At 52.4% G+C, this 17,578-nt stretch overlaps 1 protein-coding gene across 1 annotated transcript; it reads left to right on the top strand.

The window, feature by feature from the left end:
- The first annotated feature begins 302 nt into the window (after nucleotides 1-302).
- P3h4 (prolyl 3-hydroxylase family member 4 (inactive)) lies at nucleotides 303-7,627 on the top strand. The gene is made up of 8 exons (XM_048450709.3): nucleotides 303-986; nucleotides 1,083-1,235; nucleotides 1,345-1,516; nucleotides 3,146-3,274; nucleotides 4,203-4,348; nucleotides 4,886-4,969; nucleotides 6,415-6,571; nucleotides 6,785-7,627. The coding sequence occupies exons 1-8, from the start codon at nucleotides 501-503 to the stop codon at nucleotides 6,805-6,807; spliced, it is 1,350 nt and encodes a 449-aa protein (XP_048306666.3). The 5' UTR covers nucleotides 303-500; the 3' UTR covers nucleotides 6,808-7,627.
- The last annotated feature ends 9,951 nt before the right edge of the window (nucleotides 7,628-17,578 follow it).

Raw genomic sequence — 17,578 nt, forward strand, 5'->3', positions numbered from 1 at the left:
AAAGCCAGACCGCTAGAAAGACGCAGGGATGGAGCTCAGAAGGGAGGCTGGTAGTGTCAGTGCCAGGTGTGCGGAGCTAACACGAGTTGTTGCCCCTCGACGCCGGCGCGGGTGTTTGTGGGGCCACCTAGAGGGTGCAAAGGGGGCTCTGGAGAAAAGACCAGATTCTGGGGCTTTACCCAGAGCGTAGGCAAAGCAAACAGAGGTGGCACTTAAGGTAAGGGACACTGCCGGTGGGGAGGGGCTTTCCAGGCGTGGAAATATAGCCCCTCCCACCCGGGTCCGCGGAGAGGGCGGGGCGGGGTAAGCGTTGCAAGTCCAGCCCACGTAGCGGACTAGAGCGACAACTGACCCTCCGAAAGAGACGGGTGTCCCAACCTCCTTGCTCTAGCCCGGGGCCCGGCGCTAAGACCCAGGAGGAGCTCCGAGGGGTGGGGGTGGGGGTGCTGAAGCTCGTCGGTCCTCCGGCTGCTCCGGGAGCCTCGGGACGCGGCGCGGGCATGGCTCGCCCGGCGTGGGGTTTGCTGTGGCTGCTGCTGGGCAGCGCGGGCGCGCAGTACGAGAAGTACAGCTTCCGAGGCTTCCCTCCGGAGGACCTGATGCCTCTGGCCACGGCCTACGGCCACGCTCTGGAGCAGTACGAGGGCGAAAGCTGGCGCGAGAGCGCGCGCTACCTGGAGGCGGCGCTGCGGCTGCACCGGCTGCTGCGCGACAGCGAGGCCTTCTGCCACGCCAACTGCAGCGGCCCCGCCGCCTCGCAGCCCCGGCCGGCGCTCAGCCCGGACGATGACGGCGATGGCGATGGCGATGGCGAGGACTGGGCGCGCGAGCTACGGCTCTTCGGTCACGTCCTGGAGCGCGCCGCCTGCCTGCGGCGCTGTAAGCGGACTCTGCCCGCTTTCCAGGTCCCCTACCCGCCGAGGCAGCTGCTGCGCGACTTCCAGAGCCGCCTGCCCTACCAGTACCTGCACTACGCGCACTTCAAGGTGGGCGCGGCCCGGACCGCCGTCGAGTTTCCCTAGAACGTGAGGCCCGCGGTGCGTCCAACGCCCCACTGACCCACTCCCCACGCCCCCCACCAGGCGAACCGACTGGAGAAGGCGGTGGCTGCGGCCTACACCTTCCTCCAGAGGAACCCCAAGCACGAGCTGACCGCCAAGTATCTCAACTACTACAGGGGAATGCTGGATATCGGAGATGAGTCCCTCACGGACCTAGAGGCCCAGCCCTACGAGGTGTGGAGAGAGTGGGAGGGTTGACTGGCCTTGGCGCCCCTTCCTACACCCGCCCCCCATACACACACACCTTACTAGCCTTCGGGGTTCTCTTGACTCCCCCTTACAGGCTGTGTTCCTCCGGGCTGTGAAGCTCTACAACAGCGGAGATTTCCGCAGCAGCACAGAAGACATGGAGCGGGCCCTGGCTGAGTACATGACGGTCTTTGCTCGGTGTCTAGCTGGCTGTGAGGGGGCCCATGAGCAGGTAGACTTCAAGGACTTCTACCCAGCCATAGCAGGTATCTCCCATTCAGACCACCGTGGGTAGTCTTCCCCCACAGGGCCCCTGACTGCTTCTCAGGCCTCCTAAGGCCTCCTAACACAGGGCTATGACCTGCAACAGCATTCAGTAGATATAGCAAAGTTCTCGGAAGTTACACATGAGTTAGGTCTTTTCTATCTCCAGTCTGTTGAGAGAAATGCTGGTATCCTTATTATGGATATATGGGACTATATAGAGAAATCTTGTCTCAAAAGGGGTGGGAGGCTGGTGTCCCATGACTTTAATGCCAGCACTTGGGAGAAACAAAGTAGCTGGATCTCTATGAGTTCAAGTACAGTCTGGTCTTTGCACCACCAACCATCTCCCAAATCATGACATGGAGACTTATTAGTTATGAACGCTCAGCCTTATCTTATGCTTGTCCTACTAGCATTATAACTTAAATTAACCTGTTTCTTTTCATCTACATTTTGCCTTGGGGCTTTTAACCTTTCTTTCATTCTGTGTGTTCTACTCTGTGTCTGGCTGACTGGGGGCTGCCTGGTTGACTGGCCCTGAGTGTTGACCTCACTTTCTGCTTAATTCTCTCCTCTAGTTTTCTCCTCCTACTTATTGTCTTGCCCAATAGCCCCACTTGTTCCTTTACTACCTAGCTATTGGCCGTTCAGCTTTTGATTAGACCAATCAGGTGCTTTAGGCAGGCAAGGTAAAACAGCAACACATCTTAAATAAACAAATGTGCCAGGCAGTGGTGGCACACATTCTCAGGAGGCAGCACTCGGGAGGCAGAGGCAGGCAGATCTCTGTGAGTTCGAGGCCACCCTGGTCTATAAGAGCTAGTTCCAGGACAGGTTGCAAAGTTATAGAGAAACCCTGTCTTGAAAACCTAGAAGAAAGGAAGGAAGGAAGGAAGGGAAGAAGGAAGGAAGGAAGAAAGAAAGGAAGGAGCAAACAAATGTAACACACCTTTACATAAAGTAATATTCTGTGGCATAAACAATATAACACAACTTTACATAGTTAAAGTAATATTCTATAACACTGGTCTACATTGTGAGTTCCAGAACAGCAAGAGCTACATAGCTAAACAAAAACTTTAAAAACAAATAAACAAACAAAAAAAAAGATTCAGAACTGGCACCAGACAGGTGTGTGCAGAAAACAGTTGTGGGCAAAATCACAATGAGTCTTTGGATCCCCTAACCTACAAGGCCCCTCAAAGAGGGTAAAGGTGGGGACTAGAGAGATGGCTCAGCAGTTAAGAGCACTGGCTACTCTTCCAGAGGACCTGAGTTCAATTCTGAGCAACCACAGGGCAGCTCACAACTGTCTTAACTTCAGGATCCAACCCCCTCACACAGGCATACATTATTCTATATGGTCTCAGTCTCCTCTGAAGCTCACCTGCACTTCTCCCAGGATTCCCTCTGGTATCAGATAGGGGTTGAGCCACAGAGCTGGGGGCATAGCGAGTGCTTCTCAGCCTGCATCATGTACTGTGTGGCAAGCATTTCATACGTGTTAATCCATGAGATCTTGACAAGGATGTACCTCTTGCACAGGAAAGCAGGCTCGTAGGCAGATCTTGGTCTCCACAGGGGTCGGGATTAGCACACCGCTTCCTAACTGCTGCATCCCTTCCTAGATCTCTTTGCAGAGTCCCTACAATGCAAGGTGGACTGTGAAACCAACCTCATCCCCAACGTAGGTGGCTACTTTGTGGACAAGTTTGTGGCCACTATGTATCACTACCTACAGTTTGCCTACTACAAATGTGAGCTTCCCGACCTTCCCGACTGAGCTGGGTGAAGGGGGACAAGGGGTGTGGGAAAGGGCAGTACATGGGGTCTGCCAGAGATATGAGAAGGTGTCTCTCAGACTGAAGACTCTGGGGAAGGGGATGAAAGGCTAAGGGTGGTGGAGACATGGGTAGAACCCAGGTAGAGCATATGGGGGAAGGTGAGGCCTCAAGGAAGAATGGGAGACCCTCGGGTAGACAAGGTCAGCGACACTGCTCAGCACTGCAGGGTTTACGTAGCACTTCTCTCTCTCCTCTCAGCAACACATGCCACTGGCGTTCCTGGATCCATTCTTCAGGTTAAACTGAGGTTTCCGAAGGGCAAGAGACCATTAGCCCCGTGACTAGGGAGTCCCAGAGAGGTTGTGCCATCAGCTCTGGAGTGGGTCAGTCCAGGGTTCCTATAACTCAGGGATGCACGCTTCAGGGCCTAGAGCCGTGAGCGGAGGCGCTGAGATCAGGGACCAGGAGGCTCCTCCTGAGGCTGTGACAAGGAGCTCTAAGGACTGCTGAGTCTCCCAGCTGCTGTCACTCTCCAGCAGTATCGGCACCAGCAGTTTATCTCGTCACTCTGCAGCTCCAAGCCCTTGTCTCTAAACCGCAGTGACAAAGATGGAGGTACAAGCAGTTTATCTCGTCTCTCTGCGCCTCCAATCCTTTGTCTGTAAACCACAGTGACAATGATTGAGGTGTCCGTGACTCACCCTTGCCTGGTAGGAGGGCCACACCCAGGGCCTGTTGGATTGGGCGGGCGGGGTGAGGAGCCAACTGATATTCTGGGAGGTGTCTGGGGGTAAAGACAACAGGCTACAGGCTAGGTTGAAAGGTGGGAGTGAGATGGGGTGAGTGGATTGCCTTTACAGGGAAACATCAGGGTCCCCCCTTTACTTTTTCCTGCCTGCAGTGAATGACGTGCGCCAGGCCGCCCGCAGTGCTGCCAGCTACATGCTCTTTGACCCCAAGGACAGTGTCATGCAGCAGAACCTGGTGTATTACCGCTTCCACCGGGCTCGCTGGGGCCTTGAAGAGGAGGACTTCCAGCCCCGGGAGGTGGGGACTGCATCTAGTGGCGCACTGGCCTAATGCGCAGTTTTGTGGTTTCGTTTAGAAAAAAATTAAAAAATGCAGAAAAACCTCTTGGCTTCCTTGGAAGGCTGGAGAGGAAGGGGAAATAGTGAATGTGGGCTGTGGGTAGAGTCTAGGCTTCAGCATAGTGTCTGGGATGTGGGAAATGCAAATGGGTGCCCGCGCAAGCCCGCTAGCACCTCAGTGCTGTCCTTTGAGCCTTTCCTCCCAGGGCCCTGTTAGACTGACCAATGAGAAAAGCCCTTGGGAGTTTAGGGCAAGGCTGGCAGATAGGAGCCCCATGGTGCCATCCCCACTTTCCATGCCTGTGGCAGACATTACTGCTGGATTGAAGCACTCTCCCTCCTGGGATCCTCAGGATCCTTTTTAATCCAGTGTTCCATGTTCCGAGAAACTAGGGGTATGCTGTGAGCTGATCCGTTTCCCTGAGCCCTGAGCCCTGTCTTTCTGCCATCTGGCAGCAGGATCCACCTCACTCTGTCCTCCTTTCCCACCTCCCAGGAGGCCATGCTCTACCACAACCAGACCTCGGAGCTTCGGGAGTTGCTGGACTTCGCACACATGTACCTTCAGTCGGATGATGAGGTGAGTGGCTCCCCGGGAGAGGCTGGACCATGATGGGGACACGCTAGGCTCTCTCCTGAGGTCACTGCGTGTGACAGACCCAGCTGTTGTGAAGCAGGAGTTTCCTGTCTGCCATCTGTACCTCCCTTTCCCCGTCACCTTAGTGTTCCAACGGCACTTTCTCTGCCCGTCCCAGGCCTATCCCTCCTGGACCCAACTCAAATGGTAGCTTCTCTAGGGATCTTTGCTTGATGTCCTGGCTTTCTTCTGGGCTTACACTGTCCCCCCCACCCCCCGCCACCTACATGGCTACTCATAACGCTTATCCATCTCACCGTGGCCATAAGGCCTCCTTGACAACCACGTCCCAGGACAGGAGACTAGATTATCCCCAGCTCTGCTACAGCACCCGGCATTATGCCCATTCTCAGGAACTGAGTTTGAGTCAGTGGACAAATGACTGACTGAATGAATGGTGCTGGGAAGAGCCATAGTATGCCCCAGCTCAGGGTGGGGGTTTGGCAGCCTGGGTTTCTCGGGGGATTGCTGTGCAGCTTATTTATCTGTCCCCTCGGTACATCCACTGTACCCCACATTCAGTGAACTCAGGAACGGGGTCTTCATTGTGACACGTGGCTGGCTTAGGTGCGGTTCATCCCATCTCTGTCCCTTAGCATCAGTCTTAAGTAACTTAGCAAACTCCTACACCTTCACCCATCCGCCGAGGAGCACGCATGCCCTTTGACTTTTATTGTGGTAACAATTAAATGAGATTATTTAAAGCGCCACGTACGCAACTGGCACTCAGTAGGTGCTCAGGACGCGTAGCAGTTTCGATGGCTGTCACTTTTGGTCTGCTGTTTGCCAGACGTCAGGCTTGGGTTGCAGTGAGTGGCTGAGAGGAGCAGTCTGTCTCCCAGAGGCTCTCAGAAGGGAGGCGTAGACTGTGCAGCTGCAGAGGCCAGTGTGGGTACCGGCCAGGGTGATGCGTGAAGGCCTCAGCCTGGAGTGGACTTGTGGCTTTGGCGGAATCCACAGACCCATCCAGGACAGGGTTGCAAAGGCATTCCTGGCAGGGGAGTAGAACCAGCAGTCAAAATGCACAGACCAGCAGTGTCCTCACTGGGCGTGGGGCCGAAGGTGGGGCTGTGGTGCAAGCCGCGATGATGCTAGCACCCCGCCTCTGCTGGTGGAGTCCCAAGTGTCACTCAGGGAAGCAGTTTCAGAATGAGACCCAGCAGGACAAATCCTGACGTTGCCCTCATGTTAGATGCTGGCACTGAGAAGAAGGTTTCAGGCCTGCCTGTTCACCTCCTGCCAGGATGACACCAGGAAACCCACCGAAGTGTGTGTGTGTGTGGGGTTCTGAAAGATGGGATTGGGGATGTTCTGATCTGAAGGGGGGCCTATATGGATGTGGGCCTGCTGTGACTCAGTTTCTCCCCCACCACCCTGGGATGCTCTAGATGGAACTGGAGGAGACAGAGTCACCCCCGGATAAAGTGGAGGAGACAGAAGAACTCCCGTCCGATGCCGAATTTGAAGGGGAGGGCGACTATGAGGAGGGCCTATATGCAGACTGGTGGCAGGAGCCAGATGCCAAGGGCGACGAGGCTGAGGCTGGTCAGTAATGGACTGGGAGGAAGGACACAGTTTGGGATGGGTTCTAGAGGCAGGGGTTCTTCCTGTGCTGTCGTGCCAATGGAGTGTGGGTGGGTGCTGCCACCCTGCTCTAGGGTGTTGCACCTGCTAGTGATCTACCCTCCTGCTAGGTCAGTCCTCAGACCCCTGTTGGAGTGGGCACGACTAACTCCTTGCTCTTTCCTTCCTTTTCAGAGCCAGAGCCTGAACTGGCTTAAGAGTGGTGGGGCACAGCTTTAATCCCGACACTCGGGAGGCAGAGGCAGGCCGATCTCTGTGAGTTCGAGGCCAGCCTGGTCTACAAAGTGAGTTCCAGGACAGCCAGGCCTACATGGACAAACCCTGTCTCGAAAAACCAAAAAGAAAAGAAAAAGGAGCGGTGACACGGTGCTCCCCTCAAACTCAGGATCCCGGGCCAGGAGCAAGGACTATTTATTAAAACATAAAGTGACCTGGTGTGATGGTGCACGCCTTTGACATCAGCACCCAATGGGGCAGAAACAGGCAGATCTCAGTTCCAGGCCAGCCTTGACTATATAGTGAGATACGGGCCAGCTCAGGCTCCGTGATGAGATCTTGTTTCAAAACAAAAATAGCTGAGCGTGGTGGAGTAGGCCTTTAATTCCAGCAGTTGAGATACAGAGGCAGGCGGATCTCTGTGAGTTCAAGGCTAGCCTGGCCCACATGGTGAGTTCCAGGCTAGTTGAGGCCACACAGTGAGACCCTGTCTCAAAATAAAAAGAAAAACCTTAAAAGGGACGTAGTTGGCCTAGCTCCCACCCAGACTCTACTGTGCCTCTCAGAATGGTGGCCGTGTTGCTTGTTGCCAAGTGAGCTGTTGGGGATCCTTCCTTCCCCTTTCTGCACCTCCAAGGTAGACATCCTCCTGAGGAAGTTTTCAGCTTCTGGCTTGAGTCTGCAGGACCGAGGCCAGCCAGGTGACACTCTGTCAGAGCCGCAGAGGGGGTTGTGAAGAACACGGACTTGGAGTTCTGGTGCTCAATAAATGTTTATTGTTGGATGAATCACTGCACCTGAGGCCGGTCTCCAAGACTGAACTGTGTGGGTACAGGTCCTTGCCTACTTCCCTCCGCCCATCTTCCCTTATCTGTACAATACCAGCTGGTGTACCCTGTGGCCTTAGCACCCTCTACAACCCTGACATCTGACTGAGAGCGCCCTCTTAGCTGTGCGCTACTCAGACCTGCCACCAGGGGGCGTGAAGACACAGTATTCCCTGCAGCCCTTGGAAGACTGTGGTTTCAGATCTCTAACCAGGGATGTCTGTATTTTTCTAGTCTCAGGGGCTTATAGATATGAAGAGGAGACCTAAAGACATTTACTACATGTTTTTCTTTCCTGGAATCTCCCTAGAATTAGAGCAAGCATGCCCAGTTGGGCCATTGCTGGAACCCCAGCCCAGTGACCAGAGGAGCACCTGGGAAGTGGTTTGAAGACTTTGGACTTCTTGAAATGCAATGAGATCATCAGAGTTCACTTGTCCAACCTTGTACTGGCTCTGGGGGACAGGAGTCTGGAGGGGCGGGGTAAAGATGTGGGCCTTTAACTACCATTCCTACTGCCATTCCATTGCAGGGAGTTAGGGGCAAAAGGGGCACTTTCAAGAGGAACAGAGGGGGTCAAAGCTACTCTGCACCTCGACACACACCCCTGGGATGGAGGGTGGAGTTGACCAGGGAAGGGCATGCACTTCTCATTGCCGCACCCCTGCTCCCAGGTGCCAGATGACTTGTCTTGAGACCCACACACATCTGTCACCTAGAGGACTGATATCCTCTCTAACTCTCCCCTAGGCTCTGTCTGGTCCAAGTCTGTTGGCCTTTAGAGGGAGAAGCGGGTTCAGGATAGGGAACTGGTAGCCTCTCTCCAACCTTCATCTCTATCATAGGAGAGTGGTTTCCTGACAGCTCCCAGGTACCAGAATGGCTCTGTCCACCCTCACCCTCCCAGGCTGTTGCACTGTCAGCGTCTAGTGACCCACCCCTTTGCTCCAGGGAGGGGCTGCCCTCCAGATCTGGCACAGTGTGGTGCAGGGGCAGGATGTGCTTGAGCATGTCTGCACAGATGTGTGCTGCTGTGAGTACCAGCTCTGGAATTTGGACTGCTGGGTGTGGGTATGGAAAGTGCTTGTGGACCAGAGGGCAAAGGTGTGTATGTGTGTGTGCCTGTCTGAGGGTATGTGTGGCAGCTGTGAGCCTGTTGGCACCCAGATGTCTTTGAGTGTGTATGTTTCTGTCCATACATGCGTGTGTGCCTAAGTATGTTTTGGGCACACGCTTCATTCATTCTCACACACCGTGTCATTCTTCTACACGGTGAGCACCTTTTATGTACGAGACACATGATCATGGGCAAAACAGGCCAATCACCTCACCCTTCCGGAGCTTCTGCTCCACTGGAGGCAGATGGTGAACAATAGATCTTCTATAAATTGTTGGTACCCCAGGACTCAGGAGGCAGAAGTTCCAGACCAGCCAGGGCTAGGAAGAACTTGTCTAAAAACAAAAATTGAGTTATGCTAGATACATTAGGAAAATAGAGTCAGGTGAGAGGGACCCAGAATGCTGAAGGGTTTCAGTTTACGTGTGGCTATGTTTGAGTGTGTGTGTGTGTGTGTGTGTGTATGCATATTAGCCAGCTACCCTTAGGAATCCCATCCAGGCGCTTAGCTAGTCCAGTATGCTTCACTCAGCTCCTCTTTCTCAGGGAGCTGCCAGACCCTCCCATTTCTCCCTAATGTGAGCCTCTCCCATTGCCCAGCCAGCTGGCTCCCCAAACCGGTGAGACAGAGTCCCAGCCAGTCTCTGCGTGGGCCCTCCAGCCCCACCCAGGCCAGATGCTCTCACCTCTCCTACCCTTCCCACAGCACCCCACTAGCCCTTCCATTCTCAACAGTATGCTGGGCGGAGGTGTGAGCTGGGCAGAAAACACTGGGATGTGACCTCATACAGTCAGACCAAACTCAGGAGATGCCACAGGAATGTTCTGAATCCAGAACATTCCCATTCATATGAAAGCAGAACTCTGTCATGCAGAGTGCCTCCCAGGGACCAGGCACCCGATAATTGTTGCCACCCTCAGAACTGCCCCTGTTCCAGGTGATGCTCAGAGAAGGGAAGGTGAAGTGTTATGGTCAGAAGGAAGGACAGGCCTTGGGGACTCTGAGCTGTCAGCTGGGGAAAGGGAAGACGGTAGAGTATAGAGCATCTACTACGTTTAGCCTATAAGGAATTGAAAAGGCAGAGTGGGGAAGAGCAGAGGGGAAGAAGAGAGGTAGGAAAGATAAAAGGAAGGGAGGGGGAATAGAATTCTGATGTCAGGTCCATGGGATTTTAGGTATCATGTTAGGTGGCCTGGGACAGCGTTGCTGGGGAAACTTAGGATAGCAGCTCCTGCATCTTGAGAGTGCTGGTCAGCGGAAGAAAGTCACATCAGCTTCCTCAAATTCCAAAGGAATAAATTCCCTTCTTACCCCGAAACTGGTATGTTTTTTAAGCTAGTGTTATTTAGCAGTGGGATGCTGCTTACATGACATGCTTTCATGGCATTAACGTGAGTACTGACAACCTACTATAATGGGGACAGTCTTGAAAAGAATACTTAGCCGGGCAGTGATGGTGCACATCTTTAATCCCAGCACTTGGGAAGCAGAGACAGGCAGATCTCTGTGAGTTCGAGACCAGCCTGGTCTACAGATCTACAGAGTGAGTGCTAGAACAGGCTCCAAAGCTACACAGAGAAACCCTATCTCAAAAAAAAAAAAAAAAAAAAAAAAAAAAAGGAGGGGTGGGGGGCTGGAGAGATGGCTCAGAGGTTAAGGGCACTGGCTGTTCTTCCAGACGTCCAGAGTTCAATTCCCAGCACCCACATGGTGGCCCACAACCATCTGTAATGAGATTTGGTTCATTCTTCTGGAGTGTTACATGCCAGAACACTGTATACATAATAAATAAATCTTTAAAAATAATAACAATAATAATAACGATAAAGGCTGGAGAGATGGTTCAACAGTCAGTTCAACATTTAAGAGCACTGGCTGGTCTTTCAGAGGACCTGGGTTTGATTCCCAGCATCCACATGGCAGCTCCGTACAACAACCTACAGCTCCCGTTCCAGGGGATCTGTTGTCCCTTTCTGTCCTTTGCACGCGCATACAGTGCACAGACATACTTGCAGACAAAACGTCCACAGCTTAAATTTAAAAATAAAAGGAAGAATCCTTAAGGTCTTATCCGATGTTACCTGTCTCTGAAAATAGGGTCTCTTCTGGGGACAAAGAAGGGGCCTTTCTCCATGTCAGATGACTGGAGCTAATAACTACCAGGCTAGCAAAGATTACAGGGCCCTGGGGCCATCATCCTTTTCTCCCCACTCTGGCCTTCCTCCAGGCCCTCTTTTACAATATCTCTTCAAGGTCAGCCCTGGAAGATAGCCCTGATGTCATGGATGGGGAAACAGAGCCCCCAAGAGTCTGGGTCAAACTCCAGGGCTGGGGCCAAATCTGATCTGGGCTAACACACAGTTCTGGCTGGCTCCCTTTACGATCAAGTTCCAAGATGAAGGGATTCAATGGGAGTATGCTGGGAACCATAGCGATCAGCCCTAGCAGAAACTGAAATTCCAGGCCCAGCCTGTGGGCCTGTCACCTCATAATCACTACCTCCCTGGGTCTCAGCTGGCGCCAAGGGCTCCCGATAGCATCTCTTTGGTCCCCTAAAACAGCCCTTGGTATAGGAGTACCTATTCTGCCCATGACTCAGGTGGGGAAACTGAGGCAAGGGGAAGGTATGCTTACTTGTTTGCTCTCCCCTCCACATGCATACGCTTGATCCTTGGACCACTTGGAAGAGTTCTCTAAGGTTATGAGGAAAGCAGAGGCCCCAAGAAGTTGCCATTTTCCATTTGGGGTCATCTTCTCCAGCTCACCTTTAAAAAGAAAGAAATTTGTGAGGCTGGGGGTATAGCTCACCGAGTTTGCCTGGCATGCACAGAGCTCTCGGGGTTCCATTCTCATCTACATAAACTGGATAAGATGATACAGGATTGCAATCTGGGAATGGAGGCAGGAGGATCAAAAGCTCAAGATCGTCTTCAACCACATGGCAACTTGGGGGCCAGCCTAGATTTTGTGAAACTCTACCCAGAAAAAAAGGAGGTGGAAGAGGGTGTAGTGTTAATATTCCTCGGATGAAGTCAGAGGTGACCATGCCTGACTCCCTCCTTTGCCTTTAACCACTTGGCTAAAGTTCTTAGGGTCTTCCTGGAGGAGGAGGCTGGCAAGGGATGGTTCAGCTGGTCCAAGGGTGAAGTCTAGCTTTTCTTCCTGGCCTGCCCAAGTGTGGAGCAGGGGGATTGTTTGAGGGCCTCACAGTCACACAGAACCATTACATTTTTTTGTTATCTCAGAATGGGATTATACACTCCGTCACAGACTTGGGGTCAGACTCGGGAGTCAGAAAATACTTGTCCTATGGCTTTAACCTTTAGCAATTCTTTCCAGCTTCGAGGTGTTGTTATTTATTTTTAATATATTGCTATTCTCAAACTTGGAGAGGTCCCTGACCTCTCTCACAGACTCCTGTCCCCACTGGCTTGTCTCCATCACTCTTGTCCACAGCTTGGTCCCGTCTTCCCCCTCAGTGCCCCTCCCCCTCACGACTTCCAGGTTCTCTGTTGGGATCATAAATTATCCATGAGCTGTAAGTTGGCTGCTGCTTCAGTTGGAGCTGAAGTGCTGATGAAATATTCAAGGGTCTCAACTCTCACATTCCCCAGGGCCCAGGCCCTAGATTTCCAGTCCCATCCCAATTCCTACCGAGTCACTGAGACCTCGGGGTGTGTATGGTGGTCTCTTTGCTATGGCTGTGCTCGCTGGGTACCATAGGTGGTGACTATGGATATACGTTCTAGGTTGTTGGTATAGAGTCTGGGGTGGGGGTGCCCTAGGCATCAGAGGCATCCACCTGCCTTCCACCCGGGTTCTCTAAGCCCAAAGTGTTCCTAAAGCCTTACTTCAGATGACAGAAATCAAGCTTGAAGAATCAGTTCTTGCTTCCTCCTCCCTCCCCGCAGAATCCCACTTTCCCTGGGTTGGAAACAGAGGTCGTTTGGGAGATGACCCAGTGGGCAGGAGACAAAGGTTCTGGTTCCAGCCCTGTTGTGCATTTGCTGTTCAGGGACCACAGACAAGCCCCTCTCCTGGCTCCAGCCTCAGTTTTCTCATGTGAACCTGGGAATGGGGTTACAAGAACTCCAAGGTGGAAGAGAAGTGTGTGTGTGTGTGTGTGTGTGTGTGTGTGTGTGTGTGTGTCCCACAAGCAGGCGTGACCACACGCACAGGTGCGAGCTTACTCAGGACCAATGGCCTCTCTGTGGGACCGGTTCCTGGCTAGTGCAGGCATTTCCCAGGGCTTGTGGAGGGGAGGGTAGAGGGAGGGAGGGAGGGAGGGGCAGGTAGGCTGGCAGGGCAGGTGGGGCCCCACCTGTGCCAGTCTGCTCATGGAGTCGCCCAAGCCAGGAGCAGGAAGCTGGGTGACTCAGGAGGCAATGTCTCACTGGTTCCTCCCTTCCCCCGAAAAAACTACTATACTGGGACCTGCAGGCAGCTGCTCAGGAGCATTCACAAGACCTGCTTCAGAGCACACCCATGTCAGAAGCCTGTCCTGAGACTTCACCCGTGGGGGTTGGGGCTAAAGGGGAGCAGCTGTCCTAGGACTTCATTCTGGAAGAGCTGTCGTAGTTAAGGGGGACAGCCTAGGATAGACATCCTCTAAACAGGTCCAGAGCTCCTCTGGGCTCCCCTTCCCCCACCTCTGGTATCTGGCCCCGGCCGGTACTATTTCTGTTTCCCCTATCTCTGTTTTCTTGTCTCCCTGTTTTCTTTTTGGCATTCCATCCCGCCCACATGCCTTGCTGTGAAGTGTCATGCCTGTTGCTGGAGCTACCTCTGTAATTAGGAGCCTTCCTTGGCTGGAAGCACACCCACAGGGCTAGCTGTGGGCAGCATCTGGCCTCAAGGCCTCGAGGCCCCAAAGTGCTGCAAAGATGGCAGGAATGCTCCCCCCCTTCAGGGCTCTAGTGCTAGCTGAAGTGGGGATCCCTCCAGCAGGGAGCTCAGAGACTTCCAAAGCCTTCTGCAGCCAGTGTCCCAATCTAGCCCTGCCCCCAGCATCCTTCGACATAAGCTGGAGGACCTGCCGAGGCTCGCAGATCGATGTGAGCAATCTGTGAAATAAGCAGTCCAGCACAGAGGAACCCCACAATGGCCACCAAAAGCCAGGAAGGACTTCAGAATTCTCCCTCTGTCAGAACATGATAGCCCCAGGGAGAATTGTCCTTAGCCCCTGGGACATCTGCCTTTCCTTCCTTCTGTCTGTGGCCACTACACAAAGCTCTTCCAGCCCTACACATGCATGAGGACACGTCAATGTGTGTATTTTCGACTGTGTCCTTCTTTTCACCTTACTAAAGCTGAACTTGTAATTTCTTTGGCTTACCACCCACAAGTGCCAGGACCTTTGGGATGAAAGACATCATGAAAGATTCATAGGTTTAGAAGCAGAGTTCTTGCTGGACAAGGAATGCCAGGGTTTCGGATACCTGGTTCGGAAGATGTGTGAGAAAGTGCAGCCTTCTCCCCTCCTTGGCCCTGGGTGGAGAATCAAATCCCAGAAAGGCCAGGACAAGGATGAAAAGTCTGGGCTTTTAAAGGGGAGGACCCAGGACAGAAGGCCTCTTCCCTAGGCCTAAGGATGGCTCTACGCCGGAAGGGATAGATAAGTATGCCCATTCGGCCTTTAGATTTTACCATAGTCTTTGATTCGGATCTGCCCAGAAAAACTTCAGCTATTGGTCGCCGGTTTTCTTTGTCACTGTTAGAAAACCAGGGCAGAGGCCCCTACATGATTCAAAGATAAGCCTGCATTATCCTTTCTACAAGTGGTTATCTGAAGAGGAGGTCTCTGTGTAAGTATGTGTGTGTGTACGTGTGTGAGTGTGTGTATGTATGTGAGTGTGTGAGTGTGTGTATGTATGTGAGTGTGTGTGTATGTGTTTGTATGTATGTGAGTGTGTATGTGTGTGTATATGTATGTGAATGTGTGTATTTGTATGTGAGTGTGTGCGAGTGTGTGTGTGTGTGTGTGTGTGTGTATTCTATGGGTCCAAATGACAGCCATCCATCAGGAACTCTCTCTCCACAGCATAAAGGTTAAGTTCAAATGAAGACCAGAAACCCAGGCTGGTAAGATGACTCAGTGGGTAAAGGTACTTCCTGTGTGACCTGACAACTTGAGTTGAAGCCCCAGAACCCACATAAAACTAATAGGAATTGTAGCTGGGCGGTGGTGGCACACACCTTTAATCCCAGCACTCGGGAGGCAGAGGCAGGCAGATCTCTGTGGGTTCGAGGCCAGCCTGGTCTACAGAGCGAGTGCCAGGACAGGCTCCAACGCTACAGAGAGAAACCCTGTCTCGAAAAACAAACAAACAAACAAACAAACAAAAAAGGAATTGTTGAACCAACTCCACAAAGTTGTCTCAGCTTGAGGGGCATGCTATGCCACACCCACCCATCATGTATCCTACAATAATAATTAGAAAAAGAAGAACAGAAACTCTCCTGCCTCCTTATATGGCCCAGAGGCCTATGGAACATGAGAGAAAAATGACATAAGCAGGGAGGTGGCCTGGCTGTTCTGGACACTGGCGAATGTTCACCTTTGCCTTCAAGAGGCTCTGCGGTGCACAGGCCCCTCCTCTTTCTCCTCAGCTTCTGTCTCTCTCTGGGGAGCTTGAGATGGACCAGTTGGTGCCCTATCACTCCCAACTCTCAGGCTCCAAAAAGCTGCAAGTCAGATATGTCTTAGTCTTGGTGGCCCAAGGATTTTGCTCTTACTGAGCTCCAGGGAAGAGAAGTGAGGTTAAGCTGCAGGGGTTTGAGTTGAAGCTAGACATCAGAAGAAACACCGTTGTCAGGAAAAGGAGACAAGGGCATTTGCTATAAGGGAGGCTGGAGAATTTCCCTTTTTTGGAGATTTGTCAAATACAAAAATCCTTGCCTTTAAAGGGAAGCAGAAGATTGGGTAAAATGGACTGGTGGCCTCTCCTTCAAGTTCAAACTGCAAAGGAGGCCATGGTCACAGCAGAGCTCAGCTCTATTCCTAAATAGCTCCTTCCCCACCAGGAGACCAAATCCCTCGTGCAGATGGCTGATTCCAGGAAAGAGTGCAGATGAAGCCCCCGTGTTTGGCAGGCACGTAGTAGGAGATTAGGAAACACACAGGAAACTCATCCATCTGGGAGGAGCAGGCGTTGCTGCCTTCCATAGTGGAGCCTCCACCCGGGAGTTTAACTTTGGCTTTGGGGACCTGCCGTGGCTTGCCGAAGACAAGCAGGGGTACATTCTGGGGATACACAGAGCTTATTAAGAAGCCCCAACCTCCCCCCAATTCCACTTAGGCTACTACAGCTCTCTCCACAGCCCTCCCCTGCTGCCGGTTGGCCGAAGTGCAGACAAAGGTGGCAGGAAACTCGCAAAGGGTTTGGAAGTGGTGTGTGACTGGGTGGGCGGATTGGGTGGAGGCTGGAACCCTGGCAGAGGCAGCAGCTTGAGATGGTGAGCTCTTCCTGAGCTCTGGATTGATCACTGCTTTTCGTGGAAGGGGGGCAAGTAGGCAGGTGGGGGAGGGTTTAGGTGGAGATAAAGACTCCCAGGTAAGCTGGAGGGGGGAGTCAGGGGAAATAGTAAAGGGGAGTGGTCCTGAGCAACCTGGCATGTGTAGCTATCTTCCTGGGATGCTGCTATCTTCCTGCCCCTTTCAGGAAGACTTACTGGATGGAAGAGAACAAGTTAAGCCTCATTCTTTTCCCTGCCGGGGAACTGTGGTCAAAGACACTGTTAGGGTACCTTCAGCTGGAGTTATTTTACCCCATCAGCTCTTGTGTGTGTGTGTGTGTGTGTGTGCGTGCGTGTGTGTGTGTGTGTGTGTGCGTGTGTGTGTTCAGGAAATCCTTTTCTAAACAGCCACTCTCTCAACTCCCACACAGGCTGGGAACTCTTGTCGCTCTGTAAACTTTCTGAGAGTTAGGATGCGTTTAATTTTCTGTGCAGCCAGGCTCTAAACTTGGCCCCTCGCATACAGTCGGTGCTCAGTACTTGTGTTGGATGAATGAGCAGCTCCAGGAACCTGGGTTCGTGGTGCGGCCACAGCGGCAGTCATCTCAGCAACCACAGGAGGAAATATCTAGGACTTCTTGAGTGGCCTGTCTGGAGTTCTTTCTGATAGCTAACCAACCAGCCTTGTTCACTATCGAAGGGCTTGCTGCCCCGTTTCATTTAGGCCGATGCTTCCTTTCCTTCCATCTAATGTCTGATGCCCCCACAAGCCTCCCAAAGGTTCTTTATACCATCATTTAATCTTTAATGGAATCACTGTTCTTTTGTCTGTTATTCCCTGGAGTGTTATTACCGCCCCCCACCCTGCCCCCATGTGTGCACACATTGCACATGTGCGTTCACACACACACACACACACACACTTAGTGACCCTTCTCCTGCTCTGTTTCTCTATGATATGGTGGGACTTGAAGTAAGAAGGCGTCCTAGTTTGGAGTGCATCCTATTTCCTAGTCTCGCGACCCCTTTGAAGCTTAATTTTAAAATTGCATCGCATTTTATTTACTTTTATTTGTGTGGTACCCGTGCCAAGGCGGGGACATGGAGATCAGAGGACAGCCTGTGGGACTTCATTGTCCCCCTCCTCCAGGAATCAAACTCAGGCTGTCAGGCTTGCACGGTTGAGTTGCCATGCAAGTCCATTAAAAATATTCTTCTAATGCAGATCGTTTGTTGCTCCAATAGTTTTTCTGTTTGTTTGTTTGCTTGCTTGCTTTTTGTTTTTAGAGACAGGGTTTCTCTGTGTAGCCTTGGCTGTCCTGGAACTTGCTCTGTGGACCAGGCTTGGCCTC

This window comes from Myodes glareolus, chromosome 9 (assembly GCF_982192425.1).
Source record: "Myodes glareolus chromosome 9, mMyoGla1.1, whole genome shotgun sequence".
NCBI lineage: Eukaryota > Metazoa > Chordata > Mammalia > Rodentia > Cricetidae > Myodes > Myodes glareolus.